Raw genomic sequence first — 20,505 nt, forward strand, 5'->3', positions numbered from 1 at the left:
GGCGAACACGCTACCAAGAGACCACCGAGCTGTCCACATGTATAGACATATGTCTGTTGTTGAAACTGTTTGTTGCTTTCTAAATGTTTTTTTGTTATTTTTGTCTTGGGGTTGCTGTCTAACTGACGCATATCCGACATCTCCTTTTATTCATATGCAATCATTCCCTTATATTTGATTTGAGAAGATGCGTTTCAGGGTTACTTAATTTTGAGTTAGGCATGTAAACAGGAGGGCAGAGGAAAATGAGAAATTCAGTTTGTCGCTCTATCTATCTGCGAATAGATTTAAACTGTTATTGGATTCAGTAGAGCGTTATATAAATACAATTTTTTTTACATTTCTTAACCCGTAACAGTCTGTTATTTGGTGATTTCAACCTAATATGGTTGCATCATTGGACTAATGAAGCATAATCGCCGTCTAGCATTGACTTTCGCTTAAACCGATGCCAAACGCCCTATTGCACTGGACCTTAAGCTTTTGGTGAAGGCCTCATTGTCACTTTGTATAAAACAGTACTAATAGATCTATGCATTTGCTTTACGTGTTATCACGTGTGAATATACAAAGGGATGCATAAATAGTAAAATACACATATATCACCATCTTTGTTTGGATTTTTCTTGGTGAAAGTTTTTTTTTTAATTCTTTTATTACAGTGTCGGGTGATGTATGCACTGCAGGAGATGCGAACCCTGTTGGTGTACCCGACTCGCCCAGTTCGGAGCTCATGCAATATATTTGTTTTTTTGTTTTTCCTAATTTTTATACTTTAATTGGATTTACGAGATGTGAATATCGGGTGAACCATTTAACACAGTTAGTTGTCGAAATCTTATAGTACATGTAAGTCCTAATTTTCATATTAAAGGTTCCAAATTTGTGAGAAGAACTGCTATACAAGAGATTCGGAGCACTTTCTTGACCTGACAACATGTAATTTGATTGACATTTCATAGGGAGCAACCCAAATTTTAATTTCACGTATATTCCAATGTTGTACGGCCTAACCGGCCGCCTCTCAGGTCAGACCAGATAAGAAATTTCACAAGATAAATAGTTTAACATTTAAATTATCTTAAAAGTAGATTGAAATTTTGGAGTAAAGAACCACGTGGTGTTCCAAATAAAATCTCAGGTGGACTCTTGATCTGAGCCATTTGCCAAAATGAATTCGATCGTATTCCTCGCTGCCTTGGCTATCGTTTTTGTACAGGTAAGCCGGTATTGTAGTTTTAGATATAAGTATATTAGTTTTGTAATACATTAACAATGCCTTTAACAGTTACACACATTTTAAAGTATATTAGCACTCAAACATAAAAAGATAAAAATGCATTTTCATTATTTTTTTTTTATTTTAGGTGTTTTTTTTTGTTTTTTAATTTTTTTTAAATGAAATGAATTGGAAAAGGAGATAACATAAAACAATTAAATTTTGACATTTAAACACTTTGCATCACACTCAGTTTACTTAAAATTCCGGTAGTTTTCACTTTGGTAATATTTCATGGATATTTATGACTATATATATAAGAGATAACTCCAATGCACAATAGGCTAGCTCGTATTGACTTTTTTCAAGGAAAATTGCATTTACGTTTAGTGTACCGCTTTATCATCATGTACATCCATATCTGATAAAAGTTAATAAATTAAAAACAAAAATATATACAAATGCAATTTTCGATGGATTTAAAATAAAGAATATCATGTACAAATTATGTTTCCTTATCTTAGGCCCTGTAGCCCTGTACGTGGACTATTTTATTATATTTTTCTTCCGTACTGTTCAACAGTTTGACAAAATAACAATGCAAGATACGATGAGCACTTAAGCTACTGTAATTTACAGACAAACATTATCATATTCAGTATTTTATCATGCTCGCAAAATACCAAAAGATGCAATGAATTTTGATGATAATTTATGTCTCGATTAGGGTAAAATATTGAGAAAATACGGATTCATGTAGTAAATAGAAATTTCAAACCGCATTAGTTTTGTTGTTCTTATAAAAGATAAAACACTTAACGTGTTTTCTGTTGTATCTGATTAGTAAAATGCCATATTACTTATTAAAATAACCACCAACTTTAATTCTACAATTTTCTTATATTGTAGAAGTCAGAAAGTGCTATCAAAACATGGCCTAATGGAGTTGTTCCAGTTGCCTTTGATGATAGTGTCGGTAAGTATATACTTTGATTCTATTTTTCGTATTCATGTTTTGGTATGTTCTTGCTGGAATGGTAAAGGCCTATTGCTAGTGATTAAAGCGTTTCGGAAGCATTTAAGGGGTTGACAATTAACTTTTAAATCAGTCGTGCTTTTATAATAGCGAGGTTCATTAATGCCTTTAAAGCACTTTTGTGAAACAGATATAAAATAATCTGTGTAACATAGAAGCTTAGATTTTCATTAATGAAAATGATTTAAACAAACGAACAAGACATTTTGAAGAGTTATGTCCCTTATCCAAGTCTACTCCTTAATATCGCAAATAATAAAATTTTATGACGTTTTTATATGAAGAAAACTCTTGAAATAAAATAAACTTTACTTGCTTTATCTTGCCAAGGAATCTGCTGATTAATAAAATCCTTGTTTTAAATACACATTGAGATCTGCAATAAATGATAATAATACAAATATATATGCATTTTAGATGGCTTCGCCAAGGAAAAACTGTTGGCATCAATGAACGAAATCCAGATTAGTACCGACAACTGCATCCAGTTCGTGCCACGGGAAGCTGAGACCGACTATGTTGAATTTTCCACAGTTAACGGGTTAGTATTTTTTCTTGAGAACAAACTTGAATATAATCTATAAATCATACTAAAATATAAATGGCTAAATGTTAATTTAAGATAAAGGTTATTAATGTAAATATTGTCTTTTATAAAAACCTTCGCAAAGTAATGTGTGCGTCGAATACTAATATGCGAGGAGGCATTTTTTTAATGTTTGTAACTACTGCTTAATATGTTTTATTTGTTTTTGCAGACTGACTGAAATCCCAGTCCCCGGTGTGAACAGTGGAAAGCAATTTGTTAAAATTGCAGATAATCTGGAAAAAGCCGATATGATGCAGCTTTTAGTTTACAGCTTAGGAATGTACAACACATTCAGAAGACCCGACAGAGACAGCTTTGTGAATGTGATGTACGACAACATTAAGGACGGTAGGTGTACTCGATTCCCATTTTTTTAAATCGTCTAGCATTAATAAAGAACTGCATTCTGAAATATTTGCAAGCAGATTGAAACTTCACTGAGCATACATGTCGGTTGTTGTCTCTTTGACACATTCCCCATTTCCATTCTCAATTTTATGTAGCTATTTTTTCTAGTGAAGAATGATCAAGAATGGTCTTTCATTAATTATATATTTCCTTCGTTTTATTCTATTATTTTTTAAAGTAAATATAGATGAATATATGATTACGCGTGATGTTTACTTGCAACGTATATGTAAATGATATATGTTATAATCATACTCCCATAAAAATGTTTTTGCCGTTACATGCTTACAAAATTTCAACTAAGCTCGATGAAAATATCGGTTTTATAAGCAAAGATTGTATTATTTCTAATAAAAAAAAAAACTACATGTGAATATCAAGTACGATTTTTTATTTCAGAATATCAACAATACTTTGCTATTTCCAACGACTCAACATTCGTCCAGTCACGATTCGATTTCGATTCAATCACCTTCTTCTATCCATATGCCTACGCTAAGGATGCATCAAAACCAACATTGACTGCCAAATATGAAGGTGAAGCAATCCCATGGAAAGTGTCTCTCTCCATCAGTGACGTACACAATCTAAAACGAGGCTACGGATGTGGTGGAGGTAAGAATATGATGATGTTTCCCCGTTTACCATATATAAATAAAGTAAAGTAAACGACTGAATGTGAAAACACTGTCTGGAAAACTACTAGATATATTTTTGTTTTTTCTGTGGTTTTTTTTGGTAGTTGTCTCATTGACATAAATGTATACCTCCCCTCCCCCTAATTACAAACAGCAAGCCACAAAATTCTTAATATTGATAAAAAAAAGTAAATAAAGAGATGTGGTTCAATGTCTAACAAAAAGAACTGTCAACCAGAATCCAAAGGACGATGTTGTAGATATCAATACGTCATTATGGCCTTCAACAATGAGCAAACCCCATACCATATACATGTATATATGGTAAACAGAGAACCAACGGGCTGATTTAAGTTCTTTCCCATCTAATCAGATTAAGGTCTGCAAAGTGGTTAATGTTGACGCAGACAGACAAATCACGAAAATGTACCCTTGCGTAAGAATTTGATCATAAATGAAGATCAGAATTAAGGACAGAAAAAAACGCGAAAATAAAAGCTTCACGAACGCCGTGTTTTCGGTTGAATTAACAAAATTGCAACTCTGTAAAAATAAGAAGAAAAAAAAACTAAAAAAAACCCAAAAAAACGCACACACACAAACAAAAATCCCTTTAAATATTATGATGTAGTACTTAATCTATTATGCTTGAATATTTCAGAGACAAATAACAGAATGGATCTCCTTAAAGGTAAGTTTGTATAATATATACGTTGTTTTCAATTTAGACTTGTTATATCTATATATAGCTACAATTTAAGGATTGACAAGCTTTATAGATCATCCTTCAATCTAAAAACTAACTGTGATTTTTTTTCACGTGAATTAATATGAAATCACGTTTCTGTACCTTTATTGCATCAGTAGAGAAGAACAGCATCTTATTTTGTAGTATTTAACAAGCTTACTTCAACCCCTTTTTTGACATTGTATTACTTATCTTACTGACCCAGTCTAGTTTTATTAAAGGCAACACTCTATATTTTTATATCTTCAGGACTTAGTCACTGCAACTTTGAGGATGACCTCTGCACCTACCAGAATGACCCAACAGCAGACTTTGAATTCCAGAGAAGGAGAGGACCAACACCAACATCTATGACTGGTCCAAATGCAGATTATAGCAGTGGAATAGGTAATGCAAATAGAATAACTAACTGATGTCAGTCACATACCAAAAGTCTAGTAACAGATCTACAAACACCGAGCGAAACCAGTGAAACTAGGTGGACTGTATCTAATGCGGTCTTTCGTTAAATGTTTTTTTATCTTTTTGTTTAGAGTGGGATGGAGTGATGGGTTTGGGGGGGAGGGTTTGCTTAATCCCCCAAAGGAAGTTTATTATCGGATGTACGAGATGAATAGATTAGAAGACCAATCCTGTATGAGAGAGCCGAAGGATACTAAAGGGACGTTCAAACTCATAAGCTTAAAATCAACTGACAAACGCCATGGCTAAGAAAGAAAAAGACAAACAACAGTACATCAAACACAACATAGAAAACCAAAGACTGAGAAACAGGAAACCCACCAAAAACTGGGGGTGATCTCAGGTGTATGAATGTGGAACGTAAAATCGATTTCCTCGAGTAGGCAAAGTGACACTCTTTAAGTACGTTTACGAAATCTGATGATTTGTTTATGTATCTGTATGCGACCAGTTACAATGAAAAATGTATGCCCTTATCCAATACAACTTCTTTATCAAATGGCAGTTTTAATTTCATGCCCTTCGACCACTTTGCAGGACATATCTTTTTGATTTCATGTTATTTTTTTACGTCTTGAATATTCATGACATATTTGTAACTGGACGTTCAGAAATCACCGACCAAATAATTATGATTTCAACTGAATGTCTATATTTCTTTTTACAGGATACTATTTGTTGGCTGAAGCCAGAACTAATAATATGGAAAATGCAAGATTACTGAGCCAAACAATTTCTGCTGGCGAATACTGTGTACGATTTTATTATCATATGTTTGGTGATAATGTACGTAAACTAAGAATAATGGCCCGTAACAACGGCAACGATGTTTTGTTGGAAGAAATGGAAGGAAACCAAGGCAACGAATGGCACAGATACACAAATGCTTTCACATTTAATCAACCAACAGTCGTATGTATTTATTTGCTTTTGTAACTTACCCCTGACAAGCGTCGCTGTGTTATGTTAATTTGCTACAGTTGAAAACCAACATATAATGTCCGCAGAGTATAGTTCTCCATCGACACAACCTAATGAAAATCTATAAAAATGGAGATTCGGTATTTACGATTGCTATTGACACAAGCACCTAACTTTGACTAAATTACGTACATTTTTGAGATGTCAGCAACTAAAGGTCGCCGTACGGCCATCAACAATGAGCAACTACCATACCACAAAGCTGGCTATGAAAGGTTCCGACTTAACAAAATTTAAAACAATTCAAACGAGAAAAGTTTCCTTTACCACACAAACACTGAGATTTTAAATCAGCCAACAAATCTATGAACAGTTCATTATATGTACGAATACAAATTTACCTTAAATTAACAAAGAAGCAGTTTACTAAAACTTTGTAATTGTATTTACTGATAGTATTACTGTATGTAAGCAAGGTTTTGCTGGAGTGAATTCAATGCAATAAAAAATGTATGTCTCATAAAAATTGTGTTTCATATAAAAATAAGATGATGTGGTATGATTGCCAATGAGACAACTCTCCACCACAGACCAAATGACTAGTCGTTAACAACTATAAGTCACAGTACGGCTGTCAACAATGATCAAAACACATACCGCATAGCACTGCAATATCCCCGTGCTATGTTATAGGAGTCTATATATAGATACATGCGTTAACCACAAATCAAACTTGCAAAAATATCAAAACAACAAACCTAATGAAGAATATAATACATATTCTTTTTTTTTTTGCAGTTGGTTCTCGAAGCTATTGTTGGACGATCAGACACCGGTGATATAGCTATTGATGATATTTATATATACAACGGAAAATGTATTGTGTAAACAGTTGTCGTTATTTATGTACATAGATGTCGCTTTCATCAGTAACTTCCTGTTAGTTCCGAATTCATGATCAACAGACTGGATGAAATACACTAACATTGTATGATGTGTGTACATTTGTACAGTTTTCGAGGGAATAATCTGTTATTATAAATGTACGAATAGTTTTTACATTAAAAATGTTGTGTATTCCGTTGTTTCATTTTGTCGTATCCAACTCAAATTATCTATAAGTATTATATTGACTGACAAAATATATTTGTAAAGACTGCAAGCACTATATGAGCTACTCCATGCTAAAAGGTACAAAAAGTGTTTTTGATAAATTTTTCAGGACACGTTGTTAAAGTTCGTTAAAATATTTTTGAAAAACGATTTATCCGTAAAAAATGGTATTAATGTAAACATTCATTAAATCGTCAATTTTGTCCCGAAGTTGTCAGTTAAAACCGAAAAAGACGTAGTATATCTGAGTTTGTTTTGTGCTTGGGCAAGTGTAAGAATCATTTGTTACCCGGAATAATGATATACTGAGCCGAAATAAAACCGTGTATGACACTCTATGGAGAGAAAAAGTAAACAGTTTATCTATCTTTGCCTTAAGAAAGGAACACAGCATTTAAACGTACAGGAAAATGCAAAAATAATGTGTTTTTGAAATTGATATTTAAGTTAAGTTAAGTTAAGTTATAAATATAAAATAAATCAACCGTCCTTGGACGGGATTCGAACCGTTGGCCCTATTAAATTGCATTGATTTCTGCTTTGTGAGCGAGAGCCCTGTCCCCAGTGCTACCCGAGTGAACAGAATTAAGAGGCAAGTTAAGACACTGAAACTTAACATAGAAAAATGCATAAAAAAAGTAAATAACTGAGCAAAATCTAAAAAAACAAGGGAGGCGGTGTGTGGTTTTGGGGAAAAGGGGGAAGGGGGAGGGGGTTGTAAGGACTGAAAAATGTGTATAGCTTACAGCTTAATCGTACGAGGAAAAGATCACAAGTCTGCTAGAAATAGTTATGCACACTTTTTACAATTTCGCATTTTTCGTGTTTGTACCTTTTTGCATAGACTGGCTCATATGTCTATAAACATTTTGCAAAAAAAAATGTAGATGATAGATACCTAAACTTATTGTACACACATATTCTCCACTTAAAAAACGAAACACAATTAAAGTCGAACGCAGAATCATGAAATCCCTACTATATCTTCTGTTGATGCCAGAGTGTTTTCGTAAAAAGTTAGAAAAAGAATCTTTGTGTAAGGGATGGATTGCTCACAAACCATTGAACTCAACCACACACTGTCCAAATTCAGGAGCCTGTACTTCTAGTGGTTTTCGTTGGTTGCTGTCTGACATATTTGTTTTTATGCCCCCTTTGCTAGGCTAAGGAGCATTAAGTGTTGACCATCCGTGCTTCTGTTCGTCCCAAAAAGTATTTTCACATATAATAAGCAAGCTTGAGCCGGGACATTCGTATCCTCAGACACATTCTTCTTTTACTTGATATTGTTTTTATCATAAATCAGGACGATGTTTTTTCTCTTTGGTAGTGTTTCAATTTTTGTCACACCGGAGTCTTTTGTTGGATTTTTTTTCCATGTTTTAAGACCATACGATGACATGCAAAAGTTTACACCATCGGTCTCTGGACTCTGATGAAAAGTTGTCTCATTTACAATATCCCATCTACTCATTTTTATAACTTTGGGAAAAAATATCTGGAAAAATCCAAGCAGCTAAGAAAATTAATATCTGCTTCTGCCCGAAAGAATTATAAAATTGAGAATGGAAATGGGGAATGTGTCAAAGAGACAACAACCCGACCATAGAACAGCCAACAGCAGATGGTCACCAACAGGTCTTCAATGCAGCGAGAAATTCCCGCAACCGGAGGCGTCCTTCAGCTGGCCCCTCAACAAATATATATACTAGTTCAGTGATAATGAACGCCATACTAAACTCCAAATTGTACACAAGAAACTAAAATTAAAAATAATACAAGACTGACAAAGGCTAGAGGCTCCTGACTTGGGACAGGCGCAAAAATGCGGCGGGTTAAACATGTTTATGAGATCTCAACCATCCCCCTATACCTCTAGCCAATGTAGAAAAGTAAACGCATAACAATACGCACATTAACATTCAGTTCAAGAGAAGTCCGAGTCTGATGTCAGAAGATGTAACCAAAGAAAATAAACAAAATGACAATAATACATAAATAACAACAGACTACTAGCAGTTAACTGACATGCCAGCTCCAGACCAATTAAACTGATTGAAAGATTATGTCTTCATCATATGAATATCAGGCACAATCCTTCCCGTTAGGGGTTTAGTATCATACCATCATAACATATATGAGAAGAACGTAACCCGTGTCATGCCAACAACTGGTTTTTAAATAAATGTGTTTAGTGCCGATGCAAAGACCCTATAAGTGAATCAATATTAACGCCAAAATATGCAATCTTTAATGACCTGACAACAGTATCGTAACTATATCCCTTCTTAATAAGTCTATTTAAAGGTTTTGTTAGCTTCAGAGGTGAATACTGACATTTTTGTGTTTTATAAAGAATATTTCCATAAAAAATTGGATGTGAAATACCTGAACGTATAAGAAGTCTGCATGTTGAGCTATATTTACGAATGATGTCCTTATACCGATGATAAAATTTAGTAAATGTTTTGACTAGTTTGTGATATCGAAAACCCTGGTGTAATAATTTTTCAGTAATACATAAATTTCTCTCGTTAAAATCTAAAACATTGTTACATACACGAGCGAATCGTACAAGTTGGGATATATAAACACCGTAAGATGGTGACAAGGGAACGTCACCATCTAAAAATGGATAATTAACGATAGGAAATGAAAAATCATCTCTTTTATCGTATATTTTAGTATTAAGCTTTCCGTTAATGATATAGATATCAAGATCGAGGAAAGGGCAGTGGTCATTGTTAGTATTAGCTTTATTTAAAGTAAGTTCAACAGGATAAATTTCTTTAGTATACATACTGAAGTCGTCATTATTGAGAGCCAAAATATCATCCAAATATCTAAAAGTATTATTAAATTTGTGTATCAGATGTTGTTTCGATGGGTCTTTGCTGATTTTTGTCATAAATTGTAACTCATAGCAATACAAAAAAAGGTCCGCAATAAGTGGTGCACAGTTATATTAGTCCCCATTGGAATTCCGATAACCTGACGATATACGGAATCTCCAAAGCGAACAAAAATGTTATCTAGTAAAAATTCAAGGGCATATATAGTATCAAAGCATGTCCAATTGACATAGTTTTTTTGTTTATTGCTACTAAAAAATGACCTAAAAGAGTTTGAACATATATATTCACATTCTGACTTTTTAAATGCCCATTTAATTAGGTGTGTGAATTTTTTCTTAATGAGAATGTGAGGCAATGTGGTATATAGGGTAGAAAAATCAAAACTTTGAACAGATTCAAAATCACCAATATATGCATGCAATTTATCAAGTACTTCCAACGAGTTCTTGACACTCCAAAAGTAATTAATTCCACTATTTTCGAAGGCCTTATTTGAACAATTTATTATCAGGTTTTTGATTGTACCAAGTGTACTGGTAAGAAGAATAGACAATTTAGTAGTGGAACAATGGCTTGAAGACGAAATGAATCTATATTTGTAAGGTGTTTTGTGTAGCTTCGGAAGCCAATACATAGTTGGGACTTTCATCGTATTTGGTTTTGCTTGTAAAGCGGTAGCTAAAAGTTTATGTTTGTTACAGATGTCGTTTTCTGAAAATGGAGTCAGTTGGAATGTTGGTGAATTGGTGATTTCTTTTTTCAGAACCTCAATGTAAAATTTACGTCAAACAATAATAATATTATTAGCAGCTTTATCGGCCGGGACAAAAACAAATTCCTTGGCTAGTTCTTTTAGTTTATGTTTGATACGAGAAAGAGGTTTATTGTGGTTATTGTTAAGAGTAAAATGTTCTTTAAAATGTTGAATACGTATATCAACTATGTTCATTACTGATTTAAAAAAAGAGTCCAAAGATTTTTTGTCAGCTTTTTCCCGTTTTATCCATTTCAAACAGTAAGTATGGAGTGAGTTGTGGATGATATTACGACACTCATTCCAATTAATAATTGACGGGGGACGATATTTAGGTCCTTTACTGGGGAATGATTTTAACTCTCGGTCTTGAACGATGTTAAGATCTCCTGTTATAACATGGGAAATGGGTCCATTACTTCATTTTACAGGAATTAAGCAGAAATTGAGGCATCTACGGCATGTGTATGAAAGGAAAAATATGCATGTTTCGTTATCTGCACTACCGACACAAAAACGAAGAATCTTGTAGCGTCAAATAAATTAACTGTTCTCAATAATGTTCGCCACATACTTTCAAAATAGCAGACTTTAATGAATATTTTTTTTTCTTCTCCGACAGATACCGTATTATACATTTAAGCATGGAAATATAACATTTACTGAACTGGTATATTTTTTAAAAAGTCAATGCCCTAGAGTGGTTGTCCTGTCTTGTTTTGAGAAAATCTCTATAAACGTGCCACATTGAAACAATAAGTGATTTGGAAACATAGAATATTTTTGTGTGCTACTTTATGAGATACAAGCTTTTAACAGTTTGATTTGATGACTTTGGCAAGACTAGTACTATTGGATTTAAAAAAGAAATGAGGAAGGGCCGTTTTTCACATTGGGTCATTCAAAAAAAAATCTTTCAATCTTTACTTACACTCCTAGTATTACAGCACACGGCTCTAGCGATATTGTGGAATATTAATCAAAAGATCAGTGAATTAAAAACTCCTGAAGACATACGAAAACCGTATTTTCACAGATTTTGACCAATAAAGAGCATTTATGAAAAAAAATGAACGACACCGTTAACCGAAAGTAAATTAATGATATTTATAATTGTCTTTCGGATACAAGTTCGTTCATTTGGTAAGCGACGTCCTTCGATGCAACATTTTACAAAAGCGTGTAAAATTTTCAAATATGTTTCAAAATGCCTTCAGCAGCATTATGTAGCGCTGAATACTATTATATAGATTTAAAAGAAATATGTAAAATCGTTATTTTAAGTATATGATTTTTCAACTCTTTTATATCCAATTTTCAGTAGGGTTTAGCAAACTTTTATACTGACCCTATGAATGAAACGCATACAGGGGAAATTGATCCTACCCTATTGACTTTAACTCCATGCCAGAATCTCATGATTGATTTTTGAAGTACAACGCTGTAAATGTAGGGCTGTAGATATACAGTCGAACACTGAAGATGTAAACTCCAGCGCTGCAAATATATTATAGCAATGTAAAGTCTAGCGCTGGAGATATGAAGTCAAGCGCTGTAGATTTAAAGTCAAGCGCTGTAGATACAAAGACCACTTTAAATCCCAAGGATATGGGAGAATTGAGGGCTTACAATTGTATATGTACAATGTAGTCCGTCATTATTGTTTTTCATATTCGAAGTATTACAAATAAGGCCGCTTTTTCACATTTTGCCATCCCTTGGCTTTCTATAATAGCTTACTATGCGGTATGAAATTTTTATGAAACTCTCCAACACAGACCAAATGACTAGACGTTAACAACTATAAGTCACAGTACGGCTGTCAACAATGATCAAAACACATACCGCATAGCATTGCAATATCCCTGTGCTATTTTATGGGAGTCTATATATAGATACATGCGTTAACCACAAATCAAACTTGCAAAAATATCAAAACAACAAACCTAATGAAGAAAATAATACATAATCTTTTTTTTTGCAGTTGGTTCTCGAAGCTATTGTTGGACGATCAGACACCGGTGATATAGCTATTGATGATATTTATATATACAACGGAAAATGTATTGTGTAAACAGTTGTCGTTATTTATGTACATAGATGTCGCTTTCATCAGTAACTTCCTGTTAGTTCCGAATTCATGATCAACAGACTGGATGAAATAAACTAACATTGTATGATGTGTGTACATTTGTACAGTTTGCGAGGGAATAATCTGTTATTATAAATGTACGAATAGTTTTTACATTAAAAATGTTGTGTATTTCGTTGTTTTATTTTGTGTCTTTTTGGTTTATTCAACTCAAATTATCTATAAGTTTTATATTGACTAACAAAATATATTTGTAAAGACTGAAAGCACTATATGTCTTTGAACATATAGTACTATTTTTAGTGCTACAAAAATGGTATTTGGTAAATACCTGAACTTATTGCACAGCAATAGTCTCCACTTAAAAAAAATGAAACACAAGTCGAACGCAGAAACAGAAAGTCGCTACTATCTCTTCTATTGTTGTCCGTTAAAAGTTGAAAAAAAAGAACCTCTGTGTAAGGGGTTGATTTCTCACAAACCATTGAACCCAACCACACACTGTCCATGCCTGTCCAAATTCATGAGCCTGTAATTTTAGTGGTTTTCGTAGGTTGCTGTCTGACATATTTGTTTTTGTTTATTTTTATCATAAATCAGGACGATGTTTTTTTCCCTTTGCCACGCCGGAGTTTTTATAGTAGGAATTATGCATTTTTTAAGACCGTACGATGACATGTAAAAGTTTACACCATTGGTGTTTGGACTCTGATGAATAGATGTCTCATTGGCCATAACATCACATCTTCTAATTTCATAACTTTGGGGACAAAATATCTGAACAAACTCCATGCAGCTTAGAAAATTAACAACTGCTACTGCCCGAGAGAATATTTTATTTTACAGAAACAAGTGGAAAACAGAAACCTCTATGGATATATAAAAATGCATTGTGTTATATGCACTTCCGACGGTATTTTGGCGTTGTATTGAATGTTTACTACAGACTTTCAAAATAACAGAATTTCATCAATATTTTTTTTTATCTCCAGCATATACCGTATAATACATTTCATCATGGAAACATTACATTCTCTGAACTGGTGTATTTCAAAAATTAATGTACATACTGTGTACATGTATGTCCTGGCTAGTTTTGAGAAAATCTCCTCGTTGGGACAAAATGTAATTTGGAAACTTAAACATATTTCTATGTTTGATATCTTATGAGATGGATGGATGGCTGCTTAACGTCCAGCGGCAAATTAATATGTATATTCAGAACGAGAACATGTTAATGAAATATGAATATGTACCCTGCTTTGTACTAACCCGACACGTTCAGTCGGATTTTTAACGTGCTTGTTCACAAGATAACAGTCCGCAGGATATTTAAAGTTTGATTTTATGACTTTTGCCGGACTTTTGAAATTTCTTTTTATATTAGAAATGTTAGATGATGGGTCAATTTTCATATCGAGTCATTATCAAGAAATTTTTCAATCTAAACTTACATTCATAATATACAGGACCGCCTCGGTGGTCGCATGGTAGCGTGTTTGCATCGAGTGCGGGCGGTCGTGGGTTCGAACCACGGCCGGGTCAAACCAAACATTTTAAATTGGTATTTGCTGCTTCTCCGCTAAGCACGCGGCATGAAGAGGTAAGAGCAAAAACTGGTCGGCTTGGAGTCCAAATAATGTGTCCGGGTAAGGTGACATGTCTTCCTGCGGACTGTTACCTTGTGAACTACAAATGTAGCACGTTAAAATCCGGCTCAGAGTGTCGGTCTAGTACAAAGCAGGGTAAATATTCATATTACATTAACATGTTCTCGTTTTGAATATGCATATTAATTTGCCGCTGGACGTTAAGCAGCGAATCATCATTATCATCATCATCATCATCATCATCACCATCATCATCATCATAATGTCACAGCGCAATGTGTGTACTTTAGGGTTCTTGCAATATAATGACATTTTTATTCACAGATTCGTAAATTAAAAACGTCCGATGACTTCGAATCGCAATTTTCACAGATTTTGATAAATTTGGAGCATTTATCCAAAAAAGAACGAGGACATCGTTAACCGAAACAAACATTATGAAGGAAGTAAATTAAAGCTTTGTATTGTTCTTTTAGTGATATAAACGTACTAGCGGATCTTAACACCAGAGCCAACTGAATTATGCAACATATTTTAAATGTATGGTAGTAAATGACAACTTTTATCATAAAGTGATACAAGCACCACTATGTGTTTACCATATAAATGTAATATCTTACGCTGTATCAATATGGATACATTATTTGTATAAGATAGTGTTTAACTTTGTATAATCTATAGGGCATGCTGCAGTACCAGAAACCGTTTCAACATGTTTTTTGTATGACTGTAAAGTTATACATTCATAATCAAACGGTCAGATTGGATTAACAGATATTGTTTTCCCCTAGGTTTCTCCAATTCGGCAAAAGGGGTTGTTCATTTTGACTTTGCATGTTGTTTAAATACGTAGCCTGTTCTAATATGTATGGAAACATTTAATTTGATTGATTGGTTGGCGTTTGCTGTGTTAACGCCACTTTCGGCACTATTGGCTTTTTTGTGGGGGGCTAGTTTTAATTGGTCGAGGAAGCCAGAATGCCCGGAAAGAACTTCCGACCTCCGGTAAGAAACCGGGAATCCTATTTAATTAAGATTGGAGTCGAACGGATCTGCCACGTGCGAGGCTTACTGTTGTAAGGCACAAATTATCTGTCCCTTTCAATAGACGTATTTACACTTGTATGCAAATTTGTCCGCCATTACGTAAAATCACACAATGTCTTTATGGATACTTGTCTTGTTGTCATCATACTACATCTCCTTATTTGTATTATTAATTTGAGAACGCTTTATTGAAATGTAAATAATGAATTTTTATTTTTCGTTATAGTAATAGTAAAAATCAGTCCGATGTTTTTCTATTTCGAAATGTTTAACCTTTTTTCATGTCTGGGTCTTTTATAGCTTACTATGCGGTATATGTTTTGCTCGATGAGCTGTTATTCTTATCCCGTTGTCTTTGTGGATGATGTTGTCTCATTGTCATCATACCACATCACATTATTTTCAATATTACTTTGAGAACGTGTCATTGAGTTTAAAAAATAAATCTTTATTAATTGATAACTGTATTTGTTCATATTTCTGTAATCCTTTTGATTACATTACATCTGTTGAAATTACAATTGTTAGAAACTTAATTCTTTAATCTTTTGTTTGGGCAGCAGAGGCCATCGTCTCTTGATTCAGAGGACGTGCAACTGTCACATGGTATTTGTATAGCTGGGTCCGTCACTGGACACACTTGTGGAATGTTACACTCCAATTCTTAAAAAAATTATTGCAGAATCATATACAGTACAGTGATATTTGATACTCCGATATACCATGAAATTGACGATAATGTCTATCAATAAAATAATGATTCATATAATATAACCTATTGACTAGAAAGATTAGGGGAGGGTTTGGCGCCGCAAGCATGTTAAACTGTTTAAATCGCCACTTTTGCATATGCCTGTCTGCCGGAGCTTTTAATTCATAGGCTGTCGTTTGTTGCTGTATATCATATTTGTTTTTCGTTTATTGTTTTGTTCATAAGTCAGGCGGTTAGTTTTCTCCTTCGAATTGTTAAAGATTTATCATTTCAGGGCCTTTTATAGCTTACTATGTGGTATGGGTTTTGCTCATTGTTGAAGGCCGTACGGTGACCTATAGATGTTGATTTCTACATCATTTGGCCTCTGGTGGAGAGTTTCTCATTGCAATCATACCACATCTTCTTATTTGTATAATGTATCAATCTTACCCCCAATTTAATGTGACAACTCGGACATTCGCTCTCACATATATATTCACTCGAAATTAGCATAACATACTTTTAATTGAACAGTGGACTGAAAATTGGATTAGCGACTTACTATACTTCTTATTGACATAATTGTGCATTTTATATTTTACACGATTGTTCAACTTAGCCAGAATGTATGAGGGTTTTGAGGGGTTTTCGTTACTGTATATTCTATAAATTGGAAGGAATTTTCGCCATTCTTTATTGTTTGGCCATTATTCTGTATTCTGTATAGTATTGGTCCATTATAAGTTCTCTTTTCTTTTTATTATCGACACACTCTTGTTGAATAGAAAGTTGTTTCTCAACGCACATACTAAACTTTAAAATGAGTGAGGAACACATGGAATTTTGTTTTACTTTAATTTGTATGTGTTTAGTCAGAAAGACATAGGAAAGTGTTTCGTTTACATTCCACCCATTATCACTTTCCACGCCTCCATAATTGACTCTAAGAATGTTCATAACAGTCAAAGTGAAAGTCTTATCTAAAGTCGATAATAACATAACTTAGAAGAGCTTTTGAATCTATTATATAAAAAAAATACATTACATTTGCAATTAAGACAAAGGGTACACATAACAAAAGGACAATATACGCACATACAAAACATGAGATACAACACATGCATAGTATAAAAATACAAAAAAAAAATACACATAAATACATAAGCAGAGCAAGCACCATGCTGTCGCAAAATTAAAGCATAACAATCAAACATGTTAACTAAGCGATACAACTTAGTGTTGTAAGTAAATCTGGATATCAACATGAAATTACAAAATTCAACAAAACTTTGTCTTTATTTAAAAAGCAAAGAAAGATCTTAAGTCAACCAAAAGTACTTACTTGGAGTTACGACTGCAATACACAAGTCATTATTAATTATGAATGATATATATGTTCACAAATAACGAAAAAGATATATGAGGGTCTGAATGGGGGCACATCATTTCTGTGTTCTCTAATTTTTCTGACCATTTTTTCCTCTATTTTTTATTCATTCTGTCCATTATTCTCTATTCTTTATATCTATGCACCACATAAATTACGTATCTATTCTTTTTTTTTGTCAATTTTCCTCTTTTCTTTTTTTCTTTTTGTCCGTTATTCTCTATTCCCATAATTATTCTCTATTATGTTATCCCCATACAGATCCTGAAATATCTCAGTAATAGGCAAAATTATATATATCCGATATATAGATATAAGAAGATGTGGTATGAGTGCCAATGAGACAACTCTCCATCCAAGTCACAATTTATAAAAGTAAACCATTATAGGTCAAAAGTACGGCCTTCAACACGGAGCCTTTGCTCACACCGAACAGCAAGCTATAAAGGGCCCCAAAAATAACTAGTGTAAAACCATTCAAACGGGAAAATCAACGGTCTAATCTATATAAAAAACGAGAAACACTAATGAACCACATCAACAAACGACAACTACTGAACATCAGATTCCTGACTTAGGACAGGTGCAAACAATTGCAGCGGGTTACGATACAGTTACAGGGGAGGTAATGACGTTGCTAACGTAAAATGTTATTTTGGCGACGTCAAACTGTGACATATCAGGAAAAGATGCATTTTTCGACAGATTTTTATCATTCAAACTGATTTAACTTGAAAACGAGTTCATGGACCCCAATTTTTTGAAAATGACATTAGCTTTGATTACGTATGAAGATTATTTGTAATAATTTTTATGAAAAAGTCACCGATGAAATTTTTGGTGGTTTTTAAAATATTCCCATTTCTGTGTAGCATGTTTTGACAGATAACTACAAATTTAAGACTGCTCCTGAGTGTTGTTTGTTGTGCTCTACATTTGATGTGGCCAGGTAAACACCCAGTCTCAACGTATATGTGAGATAGCTTGATATTGTTTATTATACTGATACATTTTGTAAAAATGATTTTTCTAGCATTCAAAATTCAATGCAAACAAATAAAACAAGCAGTTCAACCATTTATTAGCTTGCTTATTTTTTTACTGGAAAAACATATATCTATTCATAAGTTTGCTTAGGTACATTAACTACAGTTTGAATACTGAATTTCTATTTTAAATGAAAAGAAAATATACACTGTAATCAAATATCTAACATGTATCTGTGGTACAAGCACATGAATCGGAAATTCTATCAATGCTAAAATATAGGGGCATCTCAAAGATCGTCGGGCAACTATGCAAAAAATATAGTTACCCAACGATCTTTGAGATGCCCTTATACCTTATTATTGAAAGCATTTCCGATTTCTGTGGTACAAGAGAGATAACTCCTGGATTTAATTCGGGGGAACATCAGCAAAACAAATACGTGTGTTGGATAAGTATATATTGTATAATTTGACACTTTGCGAAGGCCAAACTGTAGTTTGCTTAACTGTTCTAAGAAACATTAAACCAGAAAAATGTTAAATTTGTAATATTGAATCTAAAGCAAAATATGAAATAAAATAAAATACAGTCACGCAGTCTGAAATTATAAATACCTGTCTGATTTATTATGCGAACCCATAAGTTCGTGAACTGATCACAATTCGTTAAGAATCACTCAAATTTTACACATTCATGTAATAATTGTATATATCATAAATAATTCTATAAGGAAAATTGGTAAATATTCCTTGTACACAAAAATACGTTTTATAAAAGACTGAGTTACAATACTATATTTGTAAAACGATATATAACTTACCGATTCCGCATTCTGCAAGATATTATAGAAAGAATAGACAGACATGAACATATACACATACCATCAAAAATAATTGAGGCTCATTCTGTATGAACCTATCCAAAGTTAGGATGCTGTAATTTAGTTAGTGGTTGTCTTTTGTTGCTCATGTTGATGTATATAATATTTGTTTTTCGTTAATTTTTTTGTAAATAAATCAGGCCGTTAGTTTTCTAATTTGAACTGTTTTACAAATATTTTGTCATTTCGGGGACTATTATAATAGCTTCCTATGCGATGCGAGTTTTTTTCATTGTTAAAGGCCGTACAATGACCTATAGTTTCTTACTTTTACGTCCTTTTGGTCTCTGGTGCATGGTTGACTCATTCGCAATCATACCACATTTTTTAATATTATACAAATAGTTATTGATATGAAAAATAAAAGAAAGCAAAGACACATATATATGACATTGGAAGTTCGAGAAATTCCTTCAATATATGATGCAAACATTTTTCTGTTGAATCCTATTAATAATGGGATTCTTTTATAATATACATTGTAGTTTGTGTATTTCTGTCAGAACAATTTGGGCATATCTCGGATTGTTTTCAGAATACCGTTTGAATGAACTGCTGCATACGACCATTACAGGTCAAAGGTCAGACTTCGGACTGATTGTTGTCGGATTGGCTATAAACGAAACACAATTGCTTGCCTAAAATATTCTAACCAATAAATGCTATTCTTTAATGAAATGAATGAATAAGTTTTGTGTTTTTCCCGACAATTGTTATTTTGTTTGAACCCATATTGTTTTAAATTGAATGACCATCTTTAAAATAAAATACATACATTAAATTTATATTGTAAAGTTGAATAACTAAATAAAGTGATATCAATTTGTATACTCACTGATTGGGATATCTGAAAAATAGTGACATTTTTTTATGTTTTATTAAGGAATTACCGTTATATATTTTTCTGTCTATGAAGAATTAACATAAAAAATGTGGTGCACACTGAATCATCCGGTTATTTAAAAGTGTGCACCACATTTTTGAGGTTATTTCGAATAGACAGAAAAAAATATTACAGTCAATTCTATGATTTAATTCTAAATTCCATTTTAAGAAGTAAAT

The 20,505-nt window shown here is 33.2% G+C and overlaps 1 protein-coding gene across 2 annotated transcripts; it reads left to right on the top strand.

Annotated features, from left to right (window-relative positions):
- The first annotated feature begins 1,117 nt into the window (after positions 1-1,117).
- On the top strand, positions 1,118-13,006 carry LOC127723750 (nematocyst expressed protein 6-like). 2 transcript variants are annotated; one of them, XM_052230498.1, is made up of 9 exons: positions 1,118-1,219; positions 2,129-2,195; positions 2,673-2,796; positions 3,014-3,192; positions 3,652-3,867; positions 4,552-4,581; positions 4,888-5,025; positions 5,768-6,012; positions 12,728-13,006. In XM_052230498.1, the coding sequence occupies exons 1-9, from the start codon at positions 1,172-1,174 to the stop codon at positions 12,815-12,817; spliced, it is 1,137 nt and encodes a 378-aa protein (XP_052086458.1). In that variant the 5' UTR covers positions 1,118-1,171; the 3' UTR covers positions 12,818-13,006. The 2 variants fall into 2 exon arrangements, with proteins under 2 accessions (XP_052086458.1, XP_052086457.1); XM_052230497.1 differs by lacking the exon at positions 12,728-13,006 and adding an exon at positions 6,820-7,098.
- Positions 13,007-20,505: the final 7,499 nt, after the last annotated feature.

This window comes from Mytilus californianus, unplaced genomic scaffold (assembly GCF_021869535.1).
Source record: "Mytilus californianus isolate M0D057914Y unplaced genomic scaffold, xbMytCali1.0.p SCAF_13, whole genome shotgun sequence".
Taxonomy (NCBI): domain Eukaryota; kingdom Metazoa; phylum Mollusca; class Bivalvia; order Mytilida; family Mytilidae; genus Mytilus; species Mytilus californianus.